This window comes from Lynx canadensis, chromosome A1 (assembly GCF_007474595.2).
Source record: "Lynx canadensis isolate LIC74 chromosome A1, mLynCan4.pri.v2, whole genome shotgun sequence".
NCBI classification, from domain to species: Eukaryota; Metazoa; Chordata; class Mammalia; order Carnivora; family Felidae; genus Lynx; species Lynx canadensis.
This window is the reverse complement of record NC_044303.2, coordinates 24,155,136-24,181,929: the sequence shown is the minus strand read 5'-3', so window position 1 is coordinate 24,181,929 and position 26,794 is coordinate 24,155,136. Positions and strand designations below refer to the sequence as shown.

General features: G+C 38.2%; 1 protein-coding gene across 2 annotated transcripts; it reads right to left on the bottom strand.

Moving 5' to 3' along the window:
- On the bottom strand, window positions 1–25,623 carry ESD (esterase D). Of its 2 annotated transcripts, none has more exons than XM_030310741.2 (10): window positions 25,508–25,623; window positions 21,852–21,914; window positions 21,231–21,305; window positions 20,567–20,655; window positions 15,999–16,097; window positions 13,641–13,765; window positions 12,481–12,600; window positions 10,347–10,445; window positions 8,211–8,378; window positions 1–911 (listed from the first exon to the last, which is right to left on the bottom strand). In XM_030310741.2, the coding sequence occupies exons 3-10, from the start codon at window positions 21,296–21,298 to the stop codon at window positions 831–833; spliced, it is 849 nt and encodes a 282-aa protein (XP_030166601.1). In that variant the 5' UTR covers window positions 21,299–21,305; window positions 21,852–21,914; window positions 25,508–25,623; the 3' UTR covers window positions 1–830. The 2 variants fall into 2 exon arrangements, with proteins under 2 accessions (XP_030166601.1, XP_030166608.1); XM_030310748.1 differs by lacking the exon at window positions 25,508–25,623 and adding an exon at window positions 22,133–22,700.
- Window positions 25,624–26,794: the final 1,171 nt, after the last annotated feature.

The following is a 26,794-nucleotide window of genomic DNA, read 5'->3' as shown; positions in this document are numbered from 1 at the left end:
TATCATGTTTCAAAATGAGTTTATTCATATTAAGTTCGTAAAAGGAACACAATTTGGTATTTACAAAGAGACTGATTACTTTTCTTGGTGAGCTCACCAAGCTAAATTTCTGCATGTAACTACAGGAAAATATCTGTTTACAGAAACATACGAAGCAACTTTCCTTACATAGAGCTATTTTCAGATTGAGTCTTATTATTTAATTCTCGTCTCTTGAGAAATCCCAGAAACCAATGTCCACAAATCTGTTTGGCTTAATAGATAAGAAAAGAAGTCTCATTGGATTGGGTTTATGAAATCTGGCTTCTAATCTTAGCTGTCCCACAAATAACTGTGTAATGATGGAGAATTTACTTAATCTTTCTGAGCCTCATTCCTTACTCAACAACAAATAGTTACTAAATGCCTCCTAGAAGCCAAGTGGTTGGCAGATACTAGAGACAGAACAATAAACATAATGAAGACAGTCCATGCCTTCACAGACGTAAAGTCTGGAAAAGTGAGGGGTTTAGGCTAAATTACCTCTTAAACCAATTACTGAGTTAACATTCTATGATTTAAATGCGATTATATTTATATTCTGTGGCCTGAGGTTAATACAATGATTTCCAAATGACCTTGAGAAAGCTGTAATGTATTAAATATTTCCCAACATTGGCAAAATAACTTTTCAATCAAAAGCAGGTTTTATATATTCATTCAGAAAGTGATTCAACTACGGAATGATGATTTTTAGCACTATGAAATCCAATGCATTGAAATCATTTTTCCCAGCAATTCTGTTTATTAAAATTTTATAATCCTGAACAAATTTTCTTATCTGAAGTTTTTTATGCATTCAGGTATTTTGCATGATGTCTGATGTGATCAGTAATAAAGGTTGCAATGAAGTAGTAGCTATGATCATAACCCTAGAAGACAAAAGAGAGGAACATAAGATACTTTCCATTCAGAAACATCAAAGACATTAAACGTATCTCTCATGTCATTTAATTTTCTGTAAACAGTGAAAAAAATTACAGTATAAGGAAGGCTTATAGCCAAAATCAAGCTTAGGGGTGCCTGCAGGCCTCAGTCAGTTAAGCGTCCGAATCCTGATTTTGGCTCAGGTCATGATCTCATGGTTGTGAGGTTGAGCCCTGTGTTGGGGCTCCCCACTGGCATGGAGTCTGCCTACGATTCTCTTTCCTTCTGTCCCTCTCCCCAGCTCATTCTCTTACTCAAAAACAAATATGTAAACGAACAAATAAAGTCGAGCTTATACTTGTACTTCAACATTTTCTCTGAACATTATAAGAACAGCAAAAATATGAAGAAAAATAAACATTCTGTATAGCTTAGTTCCTAGATGCTGCCATTACTATGCAAAGAGAGGAAATGACACATTAATTAAATGTACAGGATACACAAGTGGTCCTTTCAACAAGGGCTAAAAGAATCAGGATTTAAAGAAGTCAGAAACATAGGCAAGAAGTTTTGACTCACAGAAGAAACACATTAACATCGATAAGACAGAAAGTATTAAAACGCAAAATAAGCACACATAAACAATATAGAGAAAGAACAAAAAACATCCATGGTCAAATGTTGTCTGGGAAGTTAAACACAGCCATCATAAAGTTTTGTTACAAATTCTACTTTCTACTCAATAAAAGTCTATCACATCATCATTTGAGGAAAAAGGAAAAATTCATTAAAACAGACATCCCTTAGCAATAAACCACACTGGGGAAAAAAGTCAGTAAACTGTTTAGAAAACAATCACGAAACAGAAAGAAAATGTAATTTTCTGCCAAGCAGTTGAGTTGAAACGGATCTCAAACTATCTGGTCAATTAAATCCACTGACAAAGGGGCACCTGGGTGGCTTAGTTCACTAGGCATCCGACTTCGGCTCAGGTCATGATCTCATGGTTCATAAATTCGAGCCCCAAGTAGGGCTCTTTGCTGTTCGTGCGTAGCCTGCTTCAGGTCCTCTGTCCCACCCCCTCTCTCTGCCCCTGCCCTGCTCTCTCTCTCACAAAAATAAACAAAAAAACTTAAAAATACCCCCACTGATACAGGTCAATGGACAGGCAATGCCCCCAGGGGCATCTTGAATACAAGAGGCTTTCTAAAGGAAAAAGAAACAAAATTAAGCTGGGAAGAACCTAAGGGGGTTAAACAGCAGGTAATCTGGGGGCAGCCTCCCTTCCAAAACACAATGAACACGCAAGGTGAATACACCGAAAGGACATAAAAGTCTTGAGATTTTTAAGTTTTTACCTTAATCTTGTGAATGGTCTCTGATGGGAGAAAATGGGAATTTTCCTAAGCACTTAAGAACCAAAAAGAGCCCTAATAAAAATATCACCTGGGTTTCAAGGAACAAGGCAAATCCCTAAGGTTTTAGCGAATGGGTCAACGTTCTCCATCTCTTACTTCCAGGAGTATTCGGGGTACGTATCTCAGAACGGCAGTTAATAAAGAGTTCTAGTTTAAAGTCATCAAAGCAACTCAAAAGCACTGTCTTCTATTTACTGTGGCCGAACCATAGAAGTGAGTCTGACAGGAACATTGTCAAAATTAAGACTGACCTTTGGAATTATTTGGCTTCACATTTCTCAACGATTAGACGAGGCCCAGTTAATTCAATTTGGAGCTAAAGAACAATTTCTTATGTAGAGAAAGAAACGTGAAGAAAAGCATTTTCCATCCATGGAATTCTTGAATTGTTACCAGGTTAACCAGGCCCATGATTTGCAATCCACAAACCCTAGGGAATACAGTCCCAAGTAGTAGCTGCTGGTTTTTAACAGATGAAATGATGTATCTGATGGACAATAGGGACCGATGCAAGGAAATGGATGCCTCAAGCACTTGAGGAGCAAAGTCCCTACGGTGACTGCGTATGCTGTATTTTTATGCAGTTTCACAGATGTTTAATGCCTTGCAGTTTCGGGCACATAGTGGGTAGTCACTGTTACCAATGCTATTATTATTTATTATATTATTATTATGACTATATTAGAGAAGTCCCAGGGTAAAACAAAGTTACAGTTTTGAGCTCTCAGGGGTGTACTGCAAAAACACAGTACGTTTTATCTAAAATACCAAACCGATGCCCTTGAGTTCCATAATGATATTTTCACAGAAGATCCACCTTTACGAGAAAACAGAAAATGCCTACTGTGACACACCAAGAAAGAGTTAAAGGCAGGAGAACACATTTGAACTACTGGCATTCTGGTACACAGAAGATCCTTATATTATCTCAGCCAATTGTGTCATTCCTGACCAGTCATGATCTATTTATCAATATGATTAAATGGGGGTGGGTCCTTTCATCAAATTCTCTGAATCGGTTTGGTTTGTTAGGCAGCTTGCACAATTATATATATCTGGCGACACTTGAAAGAGCCTAGGTTTCCTCTTCTACCTCCCACTCTACATGGAAAAATCATCAGTAGCAAGACTCTCTCAGAGTATAAAAATAAATGAACACATTTCTTTCATTCTTCACTCGGCTCTCAAAAAAGCAGCAATGCTCCAGCAGCTATGATGAACATTTGTCCTAAAGGGCAGTGCTTTGCTACATATTTTCCAGACCCAATTAGAAAGGCGCACATATGAATTCCTGGGTTATTAAATCTCTTCAGAATACAAAGAAGACTGTGGAAAAGGTGTTCACTTGTTTACTTAATAAACAATTCCTGAGAGTCTGTGCTGGGTAATCGTGCTGAGTATGAGGATACAGGGACGCCTGAGAGATCCCTGCACTTCTGGAATTCTGTGCCATGTTCTTACTGTTCTCTGACAGGCAGTGCAGAGGCCAAAACCATCTATGAATCTTCAGAAAGGGCCTTGAAGAGGTAGTATACAGCCTTGCTTCGATGTTGTTTCTGGAAGTTTCCATTAGGTCACTGAAATTTTTCCCTCACAGTGTAACTTTAAAACTGAAAATTAGACAAATGAGGCTTCAGAGTAAAATCTGATCTTTGTATACTATCAGGACTCTGCTATCTAGTGCTTTTTCAATTTAGATTCACTGAAGCCAAAAACAGAAAAGGAAAAATTCTATGAGGTGACAATCATACAAATGCCTCTATGCACCACACTTAGCTCTCAACTTTTTTCTGACAGTAGAGAGTATGTACAAAAAGACCCTGAGAGGGGTGCCTGGGTGGCTCAGTAGGTTAAGCGTCCGACTTCAGCTCAGGTCATGATCTCGCGGTCCGTGAGTTCGAGCCCCGCGTCGGGCTCTGTGCTGACAGCTCAGAGCCTGGAGCCTGTTTCGGATTCTGTGTCTCCCTCTATCTCTGCCCCTCCCCTATTCACACTCTGTCTCTCTCTGTCTCAAAAATAAATAAACGTTAAAAAATAAATAAATAAATAAATAAATAAAAGACCCTGAGATTTAACACCAAAAAGAAGTAAATAAATGAAGTTGGGTAAAGCATGTACATGATTGTAATAATTTTCTGCCTTTCTCCTCAGTTCACATACTTCTATATAGACCCCATTTTTTTCAGCTTACTTAATTCTTCACCACTCCCATTTCATAAAGAAATACAGTTATACTGTACTTATAAGCAAATGATAAAGCAGGTAAAAGTCTCGGACCTAAGGTCATCTGAAGTCAGTGGAAGCCGGCCTGAAAACCTGAAAGCAACTTCGCCAAAGCTATGCCCAGTCATGTCTACTCAGTCGCTCATTCAATTATAACAAGCCTAAACAAAACCTTCAGACTGTGGCCCTTGCCAGAAGGAAACTGAATGAAAAACTGCCCGAGCTAAAGACTGTGACTGGTTATTTCAATACTTTCTCGCTTTCTTTTGTTTTCAGAATTCAAGAACGTTTTGTCTTAACTCCTCATTAAATACACCCATCTATGTTTTTTACTTGTTTAGGCTATGAGCATTTCAGAAATAAAAAGTTTCTTTATTTTTTTCCCCCTCTAAGAATTTCATCAGTGTTTTACTTCTATGCTGTTTTTATAACACGCTCTATAGAGATTTTTCAGTCTCTGTTGGCAGGCTGAAACTTTGTTGGTGGTGGTAACAACACAATTTCCTGGCACAGCCTCGCAGGGGCAAGAAGAGGCATCCAACATTGTGAGTGCCAAGAAATCATTTGGAAAGAAACGGTTTGTTACGTTACTTATAGCTATGGTTAATACAGTTAAACGCATTACTTTACAATCAAATCAGTATTTGGATTTCTCAAAGTTGGTTATTGATCTAAAACAGGCAATTTAAGTGATTAAATGTTTAAGTATTTTAACTAATCTAAGTAAACCCTATTTCTTAAAGGGGGACACTCAGAGAAAAAAAAGGTATATCCAATATATTGGTTTTTGACATATTTTTCCTTGTGTGTGTGTGTGTGTGTGTGTGTGTGTATATATATATAATATGATACACAGTATATTTATATAAATTGTTCACACGTTCAAGATATTAGGGAAATTAAAAAAAACAGGAAGATTGTTCAGATCTGTTGCATAAGTTAGACGGAGAGGAGGCTGTGCATAAGTTCTCGTATTAACTAATTCCATCCCTCTGTTCCTCAGAAGCACTGCTTTACCGTGCTTGGGATTGCTTAGACGGATGACAGGAGGTCAAGTATTTTCATTTCAAGTGACCTTGCTTCCAATCCTCGTTCTACTGTGAACTAGTTGTGAGACCTTAGATACGCAGGTTACTTTTCTGAGCCCATAAAGTAGATGGACAGGAGCCATATTAGAAAACCCACAGCAAACATCACACTAAATGGGGAAATACTGAAAGCTTTTCCTCTAAGATCAGGAACAAGACAAGGTACCTACCTCTGCCACTTCTATTCAACATAGTACTGAAGTCCTAGCTAGAGCAATTAGGCAAGAAACAGATATAAAAGCCATACAGATTGGAAAGAAAGACGTAAAATTATCTCTGTTCATAGATGATATGCTCTTCTCTGTACAAAACCCTAAAGCCTCCGAAGTTGCAGGATACAAAAGCAACACACAAAAATCAGCTGCATTTCTCTGTACTAGCAGTGAACAGTCTAGGAAGGAAATAATGCAAATGGCTGTATGATTCCACTTAGAGGAGGTACTGAGTAGTCAGATTTACAGAGAAAGGGGAATTATGGTTGCCAAGGGTTGGGTGCAGGGAGGAACGAAGACGTGATGTTTAATGGGCATAAAGTTTCAATTTTACAAGATAAAAGGGTTATGAAGATGGATAGTGGTGATGGCTGAGCAACATTATGAATATATTTATTAGCAAAGACATGTACATTTGAAAATACTTAAGATGGCAAATTTTATGTATGGTATTCTGCCACAACAAAAAAGTTGAAAAAAACGAAAGAGCAAACAAACAAAAAAACAGATGGGAGAGGACAAGAATGGTCTCTCATGTGGTCACATAAAAATAAAATGACCTAATGCTGTGAAAACATTTGGTAAACTGCAATGTGCCACATTATACATTGATCTAGATGTATCTGGACATTTATCATCGTAATTACACGTTTTAGATCAATGTGTCTGACACAGTACCCTTGAACATGAATAAAAATGTTTTTAAAATCACAATCATTTCGGGGCACCTGGGTGGTTCAGTTGGTTGAGATCTGACTCTTGATTTTGGCTCAGGCCATGATCTCAGGGTCATAAGATTGAGCCCCACATTGGGCTCTGCACTGAGTGTGGGGCCTGCTTAAGATTCTCTCTCTCTTTCTGCCCCTCCCCCATGCACGTACGCACTCTCTCTCTCAAGAAAAATAAAACTTAAAAAAAAATCACAATCACTGGGAATGCAAGCTGGTGCAGCCACTCTGGAAAACAGTATGGAGGTTCCTCAAAAAACTAAAAATAGAACTTCCCTACGACCCAGCAATTGCACTACTAGGCATTTCTCCACGGGATACAGGTGTGCTGTTTCGAAGGGATACATGCACCCCATGTTTATAGCAGCACTATCCACAATAGTCAAAGTATGGAAAGAGCCCAAACGTCCATCGAGGGATGAATGGATAAAGAAGATATACAATGGAGTATTACTCGGCAATCAAAACGAATGACATCTTGCCATTTGCAACTACGTGGCTAGAACTGGAAGGTATTATGCTAAGTGATATTAGTCAATCAGAGAAAGACAAAAATCATATGACTTCACTCACAGGAGGACTTTAAGAGACAAATCAGATGAACATAAGGGAAGGGAAACAAAAATAATATAAAAACAGGGAGGGGGACAAAACGGAACAGACTCACAAATATGGAGAACAAACAGAGGGTTACTGGAGGGGTTGTGGGAGGGGGATGGGCTAAATGGGTGAGGGGTACTAAGGAATCTACTCCTGAAATCACTGTTGCACTCTATGCTAACTAACTTGGATGTAAATTTAAAAAAATAAAAAATAAAATCACAATCCCTTGTAATTTACAGTGTTCACTTTTCATCCTGAAATATTTTGTTTATATATTCCTAAGCTTATAAATAAGTAATTTTTTAAAAATAAAAACAGAATTCCTTTAATTATAACTGTATTAACATAGAGTTAGGCGAGCAGTGGATAACCAAAAGTCATTTAGTCAAGGAAAACTTGCCAAGCAGCACAATGTTTAGGTTAGCACCTAACTCAAACTGTATAAAGTGCGGATGTGTGTGAGACCAATGGTTGACAGCCTCTGAGCTTAAGGTGTACACGAAGTGAAGAGTAATTAAGCTTATTCTTGTTATTTCCTGTGAGAACAGCCACATGTGTGTAAAGAAAGACATATCCAGTAATTTTGTTATTCACTGGTTCTACGGCCATACAGAAAATTATAAGCACTTTTCACTGCCAAAGCTTTCTTTTTTCTATGGAATTTGGTCTTAGATATCATTAATTTAATCAGAAGGCTTTCACATTAAGTATCTTATTATAATTTTAAAAATATCTTACTAGAGGTAGTTTTCCAAATTCCAAATATAAAGTATTATGGAATCTTGCCTTTTTTAAAAAGTTTTTTTGAAAGAGAGAGAGAGAGAGAGAGAAAGAGCATGTGAGTGGGGGGAGGGGCAGGGGGAGAGGAAGAGAATCTTAAGCAGGCCCCACGCCCAATCTCATGAACAACCATGAGATCATGACCTAAGCCAAAATCAAGAGTTGGATGCGTAACTTACTGAGCCCCCCAGGAACCCCTGGATTTGCTTTTTTATAGTTACTTGGAACAAGTTGAGGTTTCCTGGGACTCACCTCTTGCAATCTAAAAACAACAGGGACTTTCTTTTCTGTACAGGCAGCAATGAAGTTATCAGGTAGTAACTGTCCATCTGAAAGGAACTGGTCATCTTTTCCTTGATCGATTAGTATGTCCAGCTGAGAACCTGGGTAGGACTTCACAAGATGGGTAGCATCATAAGCCTAGAAAAAGAAAAACACTGAAAAATAAATTTGAAAGTACCCAGAAAGATATTCTTCAGAAGAGACCACAGTAGAACCAAATAGAAATTTAAAGTCATTTAAGCTCGAAGGCCTTTTAAATCAGAAAACACTTTTTACATTGGTTTGCCTGGTTTTTATTCACAAGATCTTCAGAATTCTATGTCCCAATTATAGCCTCTTTTCTACTTCCACGCAGTCCTGAGCCAGTGGCAAGAGTTCTGAATCTCAGCATTTTTCATAGAATATAGCCTTTTCCCTTCTAAACCTTTGAGGTTTTTAATCATCTCTTAACTCCAAAAAAAACCAAAAAACAAAAAACAAAAACAAAAACAAAAAACCCCACATCGTATCTTTTCCTTTATGAATCCCACCACAAATTGACTCTTTCTTCTAACTCCCTTGTATCTTTTTCTATTTCCAGATATTCTTTGTTTCAAATAAACAGTCTGTTTTGTTGTCTTCTCTTTTTGGCTTTAGTACATTCAGCCTTCTCTTTTACGGTGTTGAATAGCACCAAATATCTGCTATCCCCATGAGCTTTCAGGAAGATTTAATTTAAATAATCTGAATCATACAAACAACTCCTCAAATTTATGATCTCAGGAGCTGCCACTAGTTAGAATTTTATATTTTATTATCCACTTTTAAGTATTCTTGATTATTCATATATATTCACTAGCCACAACTTCCATGCACCAATCAAGACAAACAAAACCCCCAATATTTCCCCTTCTAAAGTATCATGCTTTATTAAGACTTGCTTTCTTTAATCTTAAAGGAGAGAGTGGAAGGGGACCTATAAAGTCCAACTAGTTCTAAATTCTGTGATTTCATAGTCCTTAGGAGAAGGAGAAAAATTATAGATAGTCCAGGAGAAAAATTATAGATTCCTTTATCGGTTACCTGTGCCTTTACCTCTCCCTTCCTTTCTCCCAACCAGCTGGTCTTTTGCTCAATGCTTCTATGAGACCCTAAGCCCCGTGTTGATGGGAAAGGTGATCACTTTTGTGACCTAAGGTCTCAGAACTCCACACAGACTCTGCACAGTGGCAAGGACTGCTAACACTGATGTATGTGCACTGTCAGCTCTCAAACTGCCTAATAGTAATCACATTCTGCATTCTTCCACTGTAACAAAAATCTAAGCCTAAGCAAAACACGATTCTAATTTAGTGACTACAGGATTAAACCTCTGCTTTGTTAGAATTTCAACGACCAATCTTAAATAAAATTGAGATGCACGGGTGAATGACCTGGAACACACAACAGTAAGACAAAAAAGTTTTTCTCTTCCCCCCACTCAAGTATTTCCTACTTGTTCACATGCATATGATGATGAGTACATTTGCAAAATATTCAGACTCTTGGTGAAGTTTGCAAATAGTCTATTTCTGCACAAAAGTCAAATGAGTCTCAAGAGAAAGAGCCATTTTTAATTTTCATTTTGAAGCATCTGCTCCCATGCTTCAAAAAGCAATCTTGCTATTGGGAATGTTCACATAGATGTACATTACACAATATCTATTTTTAAAGACTTTTAAGTCTGGAATTGACTATCTCAATCTGAGAGATGCTGGATTTTGAAACAGACACATGAAACAATTAAAAGGCCGGGACTCATGGTTCCTGTTGTACAAATGAGCACAGGGTTAAGAGGCAAATCTAAATTTAGGGATAAAATGTGCTATTTTTTGGTAATGTTACTTAAGAAATAAACATGTAAATTAATCATTAGCAGAAAAAACATGTAGTCTCAGAATGTCTGCCACAATTCAATACAATGAGGAAAAGGGCTTTTTTTGTTATTATTTTATGTATTTCCTTTTGTTAATTATTTTTAGCTCTGCGTCTGTGAGTGAGCTAGGAATATAATGTCTGCGATATGTAGCGTCTTCACAAATTTGAAAACTTAAAAATGAACATTAAGACAGCTTTCCCAGTACCTACCTTCCATTTATTTTGATCTGTTCCCAAATATCCACTGAAGGCTTTTTTGCCCCAAGGACAGAGCACTGGGTTGCAAATTGGAGCAAATGCTGACACAGACTTCAGAAACAAAGGAAATTTAAAAGCAAGTTATATTTTGCAAAATCAAACAGGAACACATATTTGCAACTTGCTTAAAAACTCAAAAGTTTATTTGCAACTTTGACTTGCCATGAAAACTACTTGTGAACAATTCTCTGTGAGTTATCATATGTGCTGGGACGGCAGGCCTCTCCATGATACATCTCTCATGTGTTCAAGTAAGAGAGCTAATTAACCATAGGTGCCAACATAGTGGAAAGCAAAACATTACATTTCATTAAATAAGGCACAAATGCAAGTTTACGTTCAGACTTTCTACTCCTTTTTTCCTCTTAAAATTAATTCGTAGTGATATAAAACAGTTCGTACCTACTTTTGTGAGGTTATTAAATCTGAGACACATTCTTTCTCTTTAAACAGGACCAAGAAAGCACTGAACAATGCCCTTAAATGTGGCAGAATTTTAAATTTTTTTTTTTCAACGTTTATTTATTTTTGGGACAGAGAGAGACAGAGCATGAACGGGGGGGGGGGGGGGGGCAGAGAGAGAGGGAGACACAGAACCGGAAACAGGCTCCAGGCTCTGAGCCATCAGCCCAGAGCCCGACGCGGGGCTCGAACTCCCGGACCGCGAGATCGTGACCTGGCTGAAGTCGGACGCTTAACCGACTGCGCCACCCAGGCGCCCCAAAATGTGGCAGAATTTTAATACAACACAATTTTGGGTTCTAAGCAGTGTTGTTTTTCTTTTTTTTTTTTTTTTTTGAAAGTTTATTTTTTATTTGGGGAGAGGGGGAGGGAGAGGGAGGGAGAGGGAGAGAGAGAGAGAGAGAGAGAGAGAGCGAGAGAGTGAGAGCACATGAGTATGTGAGCCAGGGTGGGGAGAGAGAATCCCAAGCCATCTCCTGTCAGCTTGGAGCCCTACACACAGGGCTTGATCTCACGAACTATGAGACGCTTAACCGACTGCGCCCCCAGGCACCCCATGCAATGTTGTTTTTCACTGGGTAAGTGGCACAGATGGAATCGCTCAGTTTCAGAGCACTTATCACTGTGTAGGTTTATCAAAGTCTAACGCTTTTTTTAAAGGACAAAAAAAACAACTGAATTTGATTTTCTTCCTCAAACGTAATAAACGGATTGTCTTACGTACAAAAATATAAGACCATTTTATTTATTTATTTATTTATTTATTTATTTATTTATTTATTTATTTATTAAAAACCCACTGCCAGGACTTGAATTAATTCAACTTTATATAGCAAAGCCCATTAAAAGAAAAATATTTGATGCCGCAATAAGAAGCTGGCATAAGAAATATTTTCCCTTCTCAGTGGCACACCCGAAATGACTAAGAAGTTCCTTCTGGGGGAAGGAAATGGATTAAACAAATCTTGAGGTATCCGACAGCCCTGTGATTTTAAAGACAGAGCAGTCCTGAGATTATCCCTGTTTCAACATTCCCTTTTTCAACATGATGGTATGCTGCTCTGCCAGTCAGACATTCTACATATGGTGGTCATTCCAACTTGGCTCATTTAAACAACAAAAAAGTAAAGCTATACAGTTTCAAATAAATGAATGGAAAGACTGAGGATGTTATCTATCAGTTACGCTGCAATCCAATTTTCATCCAAGGCACTGAGAAGAGAGAATTCACTTTCACAAATCATGAATATCTTCTTCTTCCCTCAGAACATCGAACTCAATTAACAAATATATTTCCTGGTAAAAATATGATATATACTGCAATAGTAACAAGAATACGACTTAGAGGGGAAACAAAGCCGAGAAAGCTACGGTTTGAATAGAAGCAGTAGAAATTGCTTTATAATGTTTTTAGTAGACCAAATGTGATAGAATTCCAATACTTCTGATTCTGGAGCATATAATTTTGTGTTCAGTTTAATGCTCTTCCCCTACAGCTCATTCCCAACACTAGAAAAGTTTAGTCCCAGTACTAATAATAATATCCTACTATCGCTCTTCGTAAAGTTCCTAATTGATATTATCCAAGAGAAAAACTTGTCACTGGAAGCTTCGGTAATCTTACTTTGTACTTTCCAGGATTCTTCAGAGCACATATCAGAGCTCCGTGGCCTCCCATGGAGTGGCCAAAAATAGACATCCTTGGGGGGTCCACTGGAAAATTGGCATTTATGAGTTTGGGAAGCTAGAGAGAATTTAATAATATGACAGAAGGTATGAGAAGTAAGTTTAAACTTTTCCAAAGTTATATAAAATAATTACACAATCAATACTTCCAAATCTAGTCTTTCAATAGTATGAACCAATAAAGATGAAAAAATAAAAATCTCAGGTAGACAAGGAGTCTTAACATAACACTGGAGAAAACATGGTACATCCTTCTAGGAAAGCAGCATAAAGAAAATGATGCAGAAAGAACCTTTAAAATGTCTAAAATTCACTTCTTGGCATCTATTCTAAGGAAAAAGTCCTTAGGGGGGAAAAATGATGCATAAAGACACTCAATGCGGTAAAACTTAATACAGTAAAAAATATATGTAAATATGTAAGTATCCTATATTACAAAAAAGTAAATTATGACACGTGATATAATATTATGAAATTATTAAGGTTATGTTGCCAACAGAGTATTAGAAAATGTTTGTTTTATGCAATTAAAAAAATGAACATGAAAAAAACTTTTATAATTCTAGGAAAACTAGTCATAGAAAAAAAGTCTGGAATATACCAAAACATAGTTGTTGTTTGGGGTGCAGAATAATAGATGATTAAAATTTTGTTATCATTGAGTTTTATGATGTACATATGCAAAATTTAGAAAAATGCATAAACTACACATAAATATTATTAATAGAAGCAGTGATTTAGCTACTTATTTATCCTTTCTAACTAAGCCTTGGTAAATCATTACAAAATATGTCTGAATGAACTGGCTGCCAGAGAAATGAAAAGTTTTTTTATATATTATTTTCTTTGTATCCTCTGGGTAGTGTATAAAGGTGTCAATATAATTATTACCCTCTTTAAAAGTGTACTTAATGTTAACTTCAATTGTAATAACACTATTGTACAAGTAAACTTTAGAACGTTCACTAATAAATATGTACCAAATAGATTCAATACTACCACACCCTGATTTAAAATTCTCAGGACTAGAAGGACTCTGTGTCCCAAACCAAACTATTGGCAATCATCAGTTAATAAGTACAACACAAATGAAATTACCTCCTCGGTTACGTAAGAATACATTCTGTAGTTAGTTTTCCAAGGATCTTCAGTGGCATCCACATAAAACCCAGCACCAGTGCCAAAGTCCCAGCTCTCATCTTCTCCTTTAATATTGCAGCCACCTATCAAGGGAAAATCCTGTGGTTTCACCTACTTCGTAGTGATAACCTGTATTTCGTAACACACTTTTAAATGAATCTGAAAGTTCATTTGCATCTGAGCTGATCACCAACTATTGCAGTTCTCTGCCTCTTAGGGCACATACTTCTTGGCCCTCTTGTCCCTCAATAGGGCCACGTGACTAGTTCTAGTCAATGAGGCAAGGGAGGGAATGCCCTTTCAGGCTGGAGAATTCACTGCCAAGGTGAGGCACACTGATATTCTTTGTGAATGAAATGTCCTCCAATGTATTCTTTAAAAAAAAAAAAAAATTAAGTTTATTTATTTTTGAGAGAGACAGAGACAGAGTGTGAGCAGGGAAGGGGCAGAGAGACAGGGAGACACAGAATCCAAAGCAGGCTCCAGGCTCTAAGCTGTCAGCACAGATCCTGAACTCACAAACCATGAGACCATGACCTGAGCTGAAGTTGGTTGCTCAACCAACTGAGCCACCCAGGGCACCCCTATGTATTCTGAATATATGCTTCTTCACTGTTCACCTCTCAAAGGGCTTATATCCTCTATCCTTCTAAAATGTGCTGAGATTCCTTCTCTGATGACCCCTCCCCTATTACCAACACTTCAAGGGAAGGGAGACAAGATGCTTGTGCTGAGTTCACTATCTTGCACTGAAAATGTCTCCTTATGTATTTTGGAATCACTCCATCATGTTTCCCCTATTTATTCATCCCCCAATGGGATTTTCTTATAATCTTTTAAAATTTATTAGGTTTTATTTTATATACTTCTAGGTAGTTAAAAAGCCAACTGAGACTGTTAATAGAATTATGGTAATACGTAATTTCAGGGAAATGACCTCTTTGTAATACTCAGTTTACTCATCCAGGAACATGACATTTTTCCATTTATTAAAGTCTTTGTTTATGATCTTTGGCAGGTTTTGCAATTCTTTTAAAAAATAATTCTTCATATTTTTAAAGTTTATTCCTAGGCATTTAACATTTTTGATAGTACTCTGAATTACATTTTTTAAAAAGTAGGCTCCACACTCAGCATGGAGCCCAATGTGAGGCTTGAACTCATGACCCTGAGATCAAGACCTGAGCTGTGATCAAGAGATGGACACTTAACCAACACTTAGCCACCCAGGTGCCCCTGAATTAAATTTTTTATTACATTTCTAGTGAGACCTGTCTTGCTTTGGTGTATTGTATGTGCTGTGAAAGGAAATGCACTACTTCCTAAGGCCCGCCATTTATCTTCCAGATAGTTTTAGCTGCCATTTTTTTAAACATAATTTATTGTCAAATTGGCTTACATACAACACCCAGTGCTCATCCCAACAAGTGCCGTCCTCAATGCCTATCACCCATTCCCCCCACCCCCCGCATCCGCCCTCAGTTTGTTCTCTGTATTTAAGAGTCTCTTGTGGTTTGCACCCCTCCCTCTGTTTGTAACTATTTTTCCCCTTCCCTTCCCCCATGGTTTAAATTCCACTCAGGGGTGCCTGGGTGGCTCAGTAGGTTAAGCATCCGACTTTGGCTCAGGTCAGTTCACAGGTTGGAGCTCCACGTCTGGCGCTAGCAGCTCAGAGCCTGGAGCCTTTTCGAATTCTGTGTCTCCCTCTCTTCTCTCTCTCTGCCCCTCCCCGCTCACACTCTGTCTCTCTCTTAAAAATAAGTACACTTTAAAAAAATTAAAGACAAGTAAATTCGTCTTCCTGACACTTCTAGGGTCACAAAGTAAGCTTTAATTCTGATGGACTGAGTTTTCAAATATTTGATATTTTCATTTCTTCAATGTAAGCATTCTAGTTATTTATATTAAAACGAATGCACATTTCACTGTACGATTGTTTGATGAAGAGAGGATGAAGAAAACCTAATTTTCATGTGACAAGGCAGTTTATCTTTGAAACAGAAAAACTTCTTATCCATCGTATGTTCTTTTGGCACTGGTGCCAATATGGTATATTAACCAAGTTGCTCAATCTCTGTTTTGAAGCGTCTTCATCTATAAAATGGGAATAGCAAAACTGTCTGTTCTTTTGTAAGAGTGATGTCATGAGTAAAATTCGCAATGAGGAAAATATATAGCACAGTCTTTTATAATCATGATTATCACCTGAAAGGTTGAGATAATAGCAAAAATATGAAATACATTGTATAGCATTACACAACTTATACTTTAAAGATTCATATTTTTACAAAGAATATCCGGAACGAGAACACTTACGAGGGCTGGTATCTGGAGCAATGACGACAAGGCCATGTTCTGAGGCAGCTTGATGATAACCAGACTTTGATATGAAATTTTGTTCCGTGCAAGTTAAACCTGCAGATGAATAGATTATTTCATGCTATACTGTGGATAGCTGATAAGAGTTAATCCCTGTATGATATGGGAAAATGAGCTCACTTACTATCAATAAAAGGCTTTTTTTAAAAGAAATAATTCTAAAGAAGATAATAAAGTTCCCTTTCTTGTAAAATTTACAACAGTATTAATCAAGAACTGTCTTAGGTTAAATGCTCTCATAGCTGTCCTTTCAAAGTCACTCACTGAAGTTTTAATTACTGAAATCCTTAGGACCAGATGTATTTGGGAATCAGAATTTTTCAAACTGGAGAATGTTATATCAACCCCACTGGGGTGCTGTCAAACATGCCAATTAAATGTGTTACTATTCCTGCATTAAAACATAAATACAATAAGTCACCATAATACTATAAATAACTTATAATTTTTTTATATGAGTAGTCCTCAGCTACAAAATTCTGCCTGATCATCTCTGTATTCTTCACTGATTTAAAAGAGAAATGGTCGCCATGTACCTTCCTTAAATTTTAGCCCCAGTCTTTACAGCTGTTTCTTCCATTTTTCCTAGCTATCTAGCCTTTTCAGACATGTGATCGAAGAGATGACTGAATTTTCTTACTATAGGAGCCTAATACTATAATGACGTGAGAATGGCCAAGAATAAACTGGCAATAAATGACTGAGCTAAGTACTGCCCAACCTAACACACCTTTTCCCGTGTCCAATGCTAAATATTCCACTACATCTGATGATTAGCAACATCAAAGCTTACTAGTACGCATGACTCAGAATGAATTAACTATGGAACACTTTTATAGTTTCTATTTATCCCCTAACAGCCAGCACAGGGACTTATGAAATAGTTGCTAATGAAGATTAAATTCATAATTACAAGATACAAAGTTACAAGTATCATGGTATAAAGCGTTAATGGGAGTTTATGTTTAAACTGTGAGGACATACCTACTTTCACTAGTCATGGCGGAGTACAGGGTCCTTGTTTGTCTACCATGTTCCTTCCCAGTATGTCTTCCAGAGATACTGGAGCCGTATCATGAAGGAGAGCTGCCCCAAATACTGCTAAAAGGTTAGCACTCTTGCTGACCTTAATGTAAATGTGTTTAGAGGCAAGGTGATAGTGTAAAAAGAATGTCTGAAAAGGATTTCAGACAGGATCTCATTCTAAAGATGTTACTCAGCCACTCATTGCCTAACCAAAATTAGGCAAGTAAGCTGAATATTCTGAGTCTCAGTTCTTTCATTTCAAAAATGGGGATAATACTGCTTATGTTTATCTTATACTATGGCTGTGAGGATTAAATGTGGTAACATGTAAAAAGCCTTGAATTGTGCCTCGGACACAGTGCACAGTGTCTTACGCTTAAGAAATGTCAATGTTTAGAGCCCAGAGAAAAATTTGTTGTTTTCTAGTCAGAACACAAATTCCTTGATTAATGTAGGAGGGAATAAACTGTAGACTCCTAGAAGGGAAGATGATTCTACTAGCAGAATTACTCTCACAAGTATAAAGACGGTTACAAATTAATATCCACTAGATCAACTATATTTTCTATGAAGAGCTTTGAGGGTTTTTTTTGTTGGTTGACAGGTTTATTGAGGTAGAATTCAGATGCCATATAAGTATACAGCTCGACTGTTGGTATATTTACAATTATGGAACACTACCACTATCTAATTTTAGAACATTTCTATCACCCCAAAAAGAAACCCCATACCCATCTGTGGTCACTCCTATTTTCACCCAACCCTCCCTCCACGGCCCTAGGTAATCACTTCCCATCTTTATGGATTAGCTTATGCAAGGCATTTCATATATATGGAATTTAACAACATGTAGTCTCTTGTGAATGGCTTTTTTCACTTAGCAGGTTTTCAAGGTTCAACCATGTTGTATGTAGCATCTATAAAGACTGCATTACTTTTTGTTATTGAATTAATATTCCATTGTATGGACATACCACACTTATCATTTCATTAGTTGATGGACTTTCAGTTTGTTTCCATTTTTTTTTTTTGCTATTTATAATAGCAAATGTATAATGTAATATATGGACATTTATGTGCAAGTTTTTGTATGGACACATATTTTCTTTTTTTTTTATGTTTATTTATTTTTGAGAGACACAGCATGAGAGCGTGAGCAGGGGAGGGGCAGAGAGAGAGGGAGACACAGAATCAGAAGCAGGCTCCAGGCTCTGAGCCGCCAGCACAGAGCCCGATGCAGGGCTTGAACCCACGAGCCGTGACATCATGACCTGAACTGAAGTCAGATGCTCTACCGGCCACCCAGGCACCCCTGGACACGTATTTTCAATTCTCTTGAGTATATGGCTATTCTGATGGTCACCCTAACTTGGGAAAGATGTAAACCACACCATCAGGACCATCTTTGACAATTTCAGTTTGGATGTTCTAATTTTAGTTAATTTGTTAACTTTGCAAATATAACAACTGACATAAATCCTTGTCAGTGTTTTCCTATTCAACCTACTTGGAAATAAACATCCTGAAAATTTTCTGCCATTATTTCTCAAGTATATTGATCAGACGATCTCACTTTTTTTAAAAGAAAATCAAGCATTGATTTCCAAGGTCTATCTGTTCTTCAGCCTCTCACTAAGGAAAGCGTGCTGTCATGTGATGTAAACAAAGATTCTAGTTTTTATACTCATAAAGCTCAGATGATAGGTCTTGACAGATTCAATTCTGCTTAGGAATTTAGGGCCTTATTATTATAGTACCTCTTACACAATACCCTCCTGGTACTTCTGATTTGGTTATCTTTCTTGCAGCCAAGAGACAGGTCTCTAGCGGCTGCTGCCAGAAAACAAAATGCAAAAAGAATAAGAGAAGGACTAAATCCAGTGCCAGCCTATGAGTCAGACAACTTGTTCACTCTGTCAAGGGATCTTGGGTAACGTATAACTCCTCTGGGCCTACAGAATAGTTACCTTTTTTCTTTTTTTTGTTTGTTTTAATTTTCTTTTTTTACATTTATTTATTTTTGATAGGCAGAGAGAGAGAGAGCACAAGCAGGGGATGGGCAGAGAGAGAAGGAGACACAGAATTCGAAGCAGGCTCCAGGCTCCGAGATGTCAGCACAGAGACCGACGCGGAGTTCGAACTCACAAACCACAAGATCGTGACCTGAGCTGAAGTGTGACGCTCAACCAACTGAGCCACCCGGGCGCCCCAGTTACCTATTTTCTAAGGTGGTCTTCAGCTATACAATACTGTTTCTAAAACAAACATGCAATTTTGTTCTTTCTTTTGCTTTTGGCAATACTTGTTGCTCTTCTAGCAAAATCAGATTGCTTTTTTCAACCACAGAAATGGGCCGCTGAGTTACAATCACACAGACACTTAATTTTTGCCTTTTATTTATTTACTTTTAAAATTTTTACTTTTTAAAATGAAATATGTATTTTCATTTTAAAAGACTGGTATTTGGGGCTTATCCTTGATAAAACATATGTAAGTGGGAATTTATTAAAATCAAAGATATAAGCAATTTTAAGGTAACAAAAAGAGCACTCTATGATATAATTTGATTTCTACAGAGTGTCTCCTTACAATGTTTGCTTCTAAAGATAAAATACCAACAACATCTTGTGAAATAAGTTAGCAGGGAGCTTCAAACTACTGGTGGCAAAGCCCTACTGTCTCATAATCCATCCTATAGTCTTTAATATTCACCACTGCTTAAGAAGCTTTAGTATTCTTTTGTGATTTCCCAGACTGTTGCCAGAGAAGATTGGTGGAGTCCAATTAAAACATTCTAGAGAAGGCTCTAAAAAAGTTATTTGCTGGTAGTTTCTAAGTAGTGTATCGCGGGTGCTCTGGTGTTTTACCTAATATTGTTCTATTTGAGTGGTAAAATCTCCATAGACTTCAAAAATTCTTAGGTAGGTACAAGTTAAGTAATTTTTCTTTCTTTTTTTTAAATAATGTTTATTTATTTATTTTTGAGAGAGAGAGAGAGAGAGAGAGAGAGAGAGAGAGAGAGAATGCACAGGGGAGTGGCAGGGAGAGAGAGGGAGAGAGAGTGAGAACGAGAGCAGGTGAGAGACTGATTCCCAAGCAGGCTCCACACTGTCAGTCCTGAGCCTGACACAGGGCTGTAACCCACGAACCGTGAGATCATGACCTGAGCCAAAGTCGGATGCTTAACCGACTGAGCCACCCAGGTGCCTGAATAAGTAACATTTCTAAGCTCTTGCCATTGAGTCCAGAATTTTACATTTTCTGTTAAATTACTTGGTTTAACTTTAAAAGAAGTGAAATAAATGTAATTCCATAGGGCTGAAGTTATTCTCAGGATAAAGTAAGAGTTGACTATAAGAGGCTCCTAAAGTCCTATAAATGGCTCAGAAAGCACACGAGAAAATCAAGATAAAAGAGTAAGATGAACCAGTTAAAAACAAAAAGAAACTCCTTCCAAAACTTAAATGCATAATACTTACCAGACAGCCAATACAGCGCAGGGCATTTTCCAGTTTCTGCCTTGGGTGGTAAGTAGATAGCGAATTTCATTTTGCAGTTCAGTTCAACACTGTAATTTTAACAGCCACAACAAAAAAATCAATGCCTCAGACTGGTTAAGACAGAAACATAAAAATAAGTGTTTTAATGTACAAAATAAGTGATTCTACCAATATTTAAGGAACATAACTTGATCCTTAAAGAATGGGGCCAAATTAGCATACTGATCTATTAACCAATTTGAGTCTTTGCTGTGCATGGCACATAAGTCACTTGGGGGATGGGGGAATAAATTAAAAGAATAAATGTAACATCCTCAATGTAGCACTAATATTACTAAAAGAGAAACTTTTTCTGTTTCTAAAGAAATGTATGAAATAACAAATCAGCTTTTATAAAAAATGAATTCTAAAGATCTTAAATTACATTTTTGCTCATGGGCACTGAAATGTACCACATCTTTGTTTGTCACTCATATAGTATTATAATCACTAATATCACAAATGAGGTAATTTTGATAAGAACTATATGCATTTTTCTACGTAAACAGTAATTTTGTGCAACAGTGATCGTTCATGGGCCTATTAAGGAATCAAATAGAAGCAGGATGAAAGATATCTAAAATTAGATCTTCTTAGTAATTACCTGTCATGTTCAAAAACTTTCTGCAATCCTCCAAAGCACTTGTTACTGGAAATCTGTTTCAATGCCATTCTTCTCCTATTAGTAAAGATCAAGCTCATTCATTTCTACATTCATTCTTGAAAAATTTGAAAACTCATTTTCAGATAGATTATCAAACATGCAACTGTTTTCCACTTAGAATATTTTTTCACATGCTAATTTTCTCTGATAAATAACATTAAGAAACTGACTCACTTTCATGCACACAATTATACTTGTTATGCACTTTAGGAAACTTTAGTACTTTGGTATGTCATTACTAATTTGCCTAATTTATTAACAAGCTTTTTTTTTTTCTTTTTCTGGACTGCTCCAAATTCTTTTCAGAAAGAATTTTAATTATTTTATCTCCCTTTTGTTCTGCCCCTCCCCTGCTCATGTGCGCGCGCTCTCTCTCTCTCTCAAAAATAAATAAACATTAACAATTTTTAAAAAAAAATTGCTAATAGTTTACCTGTCAACTCTAACAAAGGAATCAAAGAATTGGTATTACTGATTATGGCTGATTTTAAAATGGGAGGAGAATGATGTAACAATAACCATTTTGGTAACAGTAAGTGAAAACATTTATTGAGCACTTACAGCGTGATCGCCACTCTGTGATATGCTCACCCCGATCAAATTCCTCGTCCCAGGAGAGTTTTTCTGAGAAAGCAATGTACAGCTTTTAGATCAACAATTTTCCTTTTAAAAACATTAGTGAATTAAAAGTGCAGCTTATCGTTGGGAGATTTTGAAGTTTGGTAATTCTTTTCTCTCCAATAAATCTTTTAAATGTCATAGATAGTTTTAAACTTAAATGTTAAAATACCACACATTATTAATTTTGAATGATACGAAAAAAGCTGGAAAAGCATCCTTACCATAAGTGCCCGCTGAGCAAAGAAGAATCTTCTGATTTGTATCTCTTGAGGAAGGTTCCCTTCCCCTCCTTATTACAGACCAGCCAAACACACTGAATAGAAAATCCTCAGAAACTGGAAACAGGTATTACCACTCTAGTTTTATTCTCAATATGTTCTACATAATTTCTACTGATATGCTGGGTTCTACAGTATGCTGATCAGTTGTGGTGTTAGGGTCACTCTAAAAAAATACTTAACAATAATCTTAAAAAGTTAATCTTGGAAATGTCTTTGCAAAATTAAAAAAAGTTAGTTTAAATTCCATCTTTTAGTAATGTCCTCAGTAAATCCAAATACTTAGCTTTGCATTGGAAAGCTGGGATTTGAACCAGGAAGCCTGACAATAGGACATCTACTCTACTGCTATGCTCTCCTTTCCTTGGAGGGTCTTTAAATACTCTCTTTGTTAGACACTCTGAGATTGACTAATTTTATAGGATTAGGGTTTACAATTATAGAGACATTACCTTCTATCACAGGTGTATGCATTTAATCTATAACAGATCAATTTTTAACAAAGTTTATAAATGTTATTAATTATTGACTATTAACTTCAGCTATTCTTATTCATGATCCTAACTTAAATAATACACTGACAAAGACAGATGCATAATTTTAGCATATATACATAAGACCAAGGAATAAATTTTTTTGCTGAATTATTCTATAAGGATGTCCTATTAAATTTAGTAAGGACTGTCTGCTTTCCCAGGCCATGGTACATCTAGTAGATAAGAGATAACTAATAATTATTTGTTGAATTAATGAATAACTTATTTTATTAACTTCAGACTACCAATTATATGCAAGTTTAAAAAAATTGTTTTCTAACATTTCTTTATTTTTGAGAGAGAGACAGACAGACGGAGTGCAAGCAGGGGAGGGGCAGAGAGAGAGGGGGACACAGAATCTGAAGCAGGCTCTGGGCTCTGAGCAGTCGGCACAGAGCCGACATGGGACTTGAACCCACAGACCACACAAGATCACGACTGGAGCCGAAGTCAGACTCTTAACCGACTGAACCATCCAGGTGCCCCTCATCCAACTTTCAAAGTAACATATAAGAAATATAAATTTACCTGACCAAATGCTACTTGCCTTTTTGTCTGCACCAATCCTCGCCTCAGAGAGAACTCGAGAGCCGGGTTCTCCTACTCCTGCCCCTTCTCCCTTTCCTTTTCTCTTCACACGCACTTGCCCTACCTCCCCATTCCCTACGTTTCTACCACATTTTCTAGGTGGAAGAATCAAATTCTGCATCTCTAGATCCAATCGTTCTCACACATTAGTGCCAGAATTTAAATGTCTTGCTGGACCCTTCTTCCAAGATATGTCACCAGCTAACAAAACTCAACACATCTGGGGCATCAGGGTAGCTCAGTAGGTTGGTTAACCATCTGACTCGATTTTGGCTCAGGTCATGATCTCACGGTTTGTGAGTTTCAGCCCCACATGGGGCTCTTCACAGACAGTGCAGAGCCTGCTTGGGCAGAGCCTTCTACCTCTACCTCTATCTCTGCCCCTCCTGCTCTCTCTTTCTCTCAAAAAATAAATAAACTATTAAAAAATTAAAAAAAAACCCTCAACACATCTAAAATGAAGCGTCTGTGTCCCACCTTCAAACCATTTTCTTTCCTTTGTTTGCCTCTCTTTTCATCCATGCCTGTCTATGTGTGAAATGTCTTAAAGTTACTCCTTTGAATTCTCACTGCTACCATCCTAATTATACACAAGAAATGAAAACTTAGGCTCCTTTGTTTCTTTCTTGTATATCCCACTAAAATCAATCCTGCATGGAAGCCTAGGGCTTCAATACATGAATTTATTGCTTAATGGATACCTGTACACATTACATATTCAGGCCTAACATGGCCTGCATGCAATTGCTGGTCATTTTGATTTATTTTTTATTTTTAAAAACTGTGATAAAAAACACATACCATAAAGTTTACTGCCTTAACCATTTTTAAGTGTATAATTCAGTTGTGGTAAGCATGTTCTATCAATTTTAAAAACATGGTTAGCCTGCCCACATTAACTAGCAGAAGAGAAATCTTGGCCATCTCCAGGCTGCTGCTACAGGTGTAGGGCTTATCCGACTCACCTAGTGGTTGAAACCCACTAAGTTATTGAAACGAAAAATAATGCAACTAATTATATATATGTTTTCAGGTTTGAGGCCATTAAAACTTCATAAAATTGAAACTATGAAGAAATGACAAAAGGTAAATAAAGACGAATAAAACTTTGGTTTATTTTGGTATATATATAATACTTGCCCTACTTTGGTAATATACTTTGGTCACATTTTAACTGCGGTACTAAGCATAATCTCTTTTCCTTTATAAACATTCATATGGCTGGCCCACATATACATTTCTTAATCCACCGTGGGAGGAAAAAATACAGCATCCACGAATTCCAAACACGTTAACTTCGCTCTCAAAATTGTCTTCAACGGTCCCACAATACTTTTTTGGCCTCACTTTCTATTACCTTAAATCAGTCAAACTCATTATGCACAATCCTAGTACAGCCTGGATGTTTCCACTGGGTGGCTTTACTCAACGCTATGGTTTAACAATTTCAGAGTAGGTTCCGGGGCCAGACCCTCCAGGTTAAAATTCCGGCTTCACCACGTATATCTAATATGTATAATATCTAATACGATAGAATATTCGTGATTGCTCCCGAGACTAAATGAGTTAATTCACTACTGGTTGTGACAATGCTGACTATGATATGCATGCAAGTGTTAGTTATTATTATTCCAGCAACTTTGAATGCCCTCCTTCAAGGTCCGCTCCAATGCCAGCTCCCTGGCAACGCCTTCAGGGGTGACCTCCGGACCCCTCCAGAACTCGCAAAACATTTACGACACGAACAGACGAACAAAGCGCTCGCTGAGCCCTGAACGCGGCGCTTGGCAGGGCCACTAGCGCTTTGGGGTCTGTTTCTCTATAAACTGGGTACACATATACCTCGTGCAGTGGAGATCGGGTCAAAGGGCGGGGAAAATCTATGCAAAATGGAAAGCGCTAAATAAACGTAGCAGAGACCGTAGGCCCGAGCACCCCATTCTTGGAAGTTCAGTGAAAGAAACGGATTCGGGACGAGGCCTGCGTCTGCAGCCAAGGTCCTGGCCTTGGTGCCCAGCGCTCGGCCTCCGGCCTCGGCTCGATCGCAGGCGGGATCCCGGCCGCAGTTCCCGCGATCAAGCCTGCGGCGCCACTGGCCTCAACGTCCGCCCGGACCAGGCCCCGCCGCGTCGCGGGTGCAGTCCGAACCGCAGGCGAGCCGAGGACACCCAGGCCTCAGTCCAGGCAGTCTTACCTCTCGGAATCACCGCGGCAAGGAAAGGGGCGGCAGCTGGAGCGCAAAGGCGGGGCCTCATCATGGCCGCCGGGGCCAACGTTTGGGGGAGCCCATCCTTGACCACGCCCCCGTCGGGCCCGCCCACTTACGGGTCTTTGCTCTTGTGTCCCTTCTCCCGCGCGGGGTCAAGCCACAGCCACGCCCCTCGGCTCCGCCACGCCGTCTCCGCCCTCCCTCACCGCACGCTGCCCCGCCGCCCAGCTGTCGCGGGCTCCTCCTCCTGCTCCTTCTGGCCTAGCGTCCCTTCGTGAAGGACCAGCTCGTCCACCGACCCAGGTTGTTCCCGGAGGCCTGAGGTCTGGCCCCACTTAACTGGTGGAAAGGGTTTACACGTAGGCTTTGAAATTATTTAAAAACCAGGTTATATTAGGGAGTCTGGGAGCCCCCAGGCCCCCCAATCTTTCCAGTTCACCTTCCTGAGAGCTGGAGTTCAACAAGCAGCGTTTTTATTATTTATTCATTTTTATTTCCAGTGTAGTTAGCATAGTGTTACGTTAATTTTAGGTGTATAATATGATTCAGCAGTTCCATGTATTGCTCAGTGCTCAGCAAGTTAGGCATACTTTTTTTTTTTTAATTTCTTAAAGTTTATTTACTTTGAGAGAGAGCACGCTGCGCGCACAAGTGGAGGCGGGGCGGGGGGGAGAGAGAGAGAAAGAGAGGGAGAGAGAATCCCAAGCAGGCTCTGCACAGCGCAGAACCCGACCCCACAAACCCTGAGATCATGATCTGAGCCAAAGTCAGAGGCTTAAGGCACTGAACCACCCAGGTACCCCTGGGTAAGCATACTCTTAATCCCCTTCACATGTTTCACCTATCCCCGCCCCCAACCCACATCAAACACCATTTTTAAATCTCCAGTGCCAGGCACAGAGAAGGAGCTCCACCAATGTTCTGTTTTCTCCCTTCTTTGAATATAACTTACTCGAATTAATAGTTGCTGATTGATAATTTACAGCAAATCTTCCTTTGATTTTTTGATATGATTTAATTGAACTGATTGTTAGTGTAGTTTGTTGCCTTTTGAGAAAAATTAAATCTGATCACAGTTTTTTTTTTTTTTTTTTAAGCCAAACAGACAGTGTAAATGATACAATCTGAAAGTCAGGACTAATTTTATGGGTGTGCAAACCGTGCCGGAGAACAGGGTCCCTATCTCAGAAGGACCCTTCACTTGGTACAGTTCTCTGCTTGGTGTAATTATTTTCTGCGCCACATGGTTAAAACGATTTTAAAGAGGGGTTC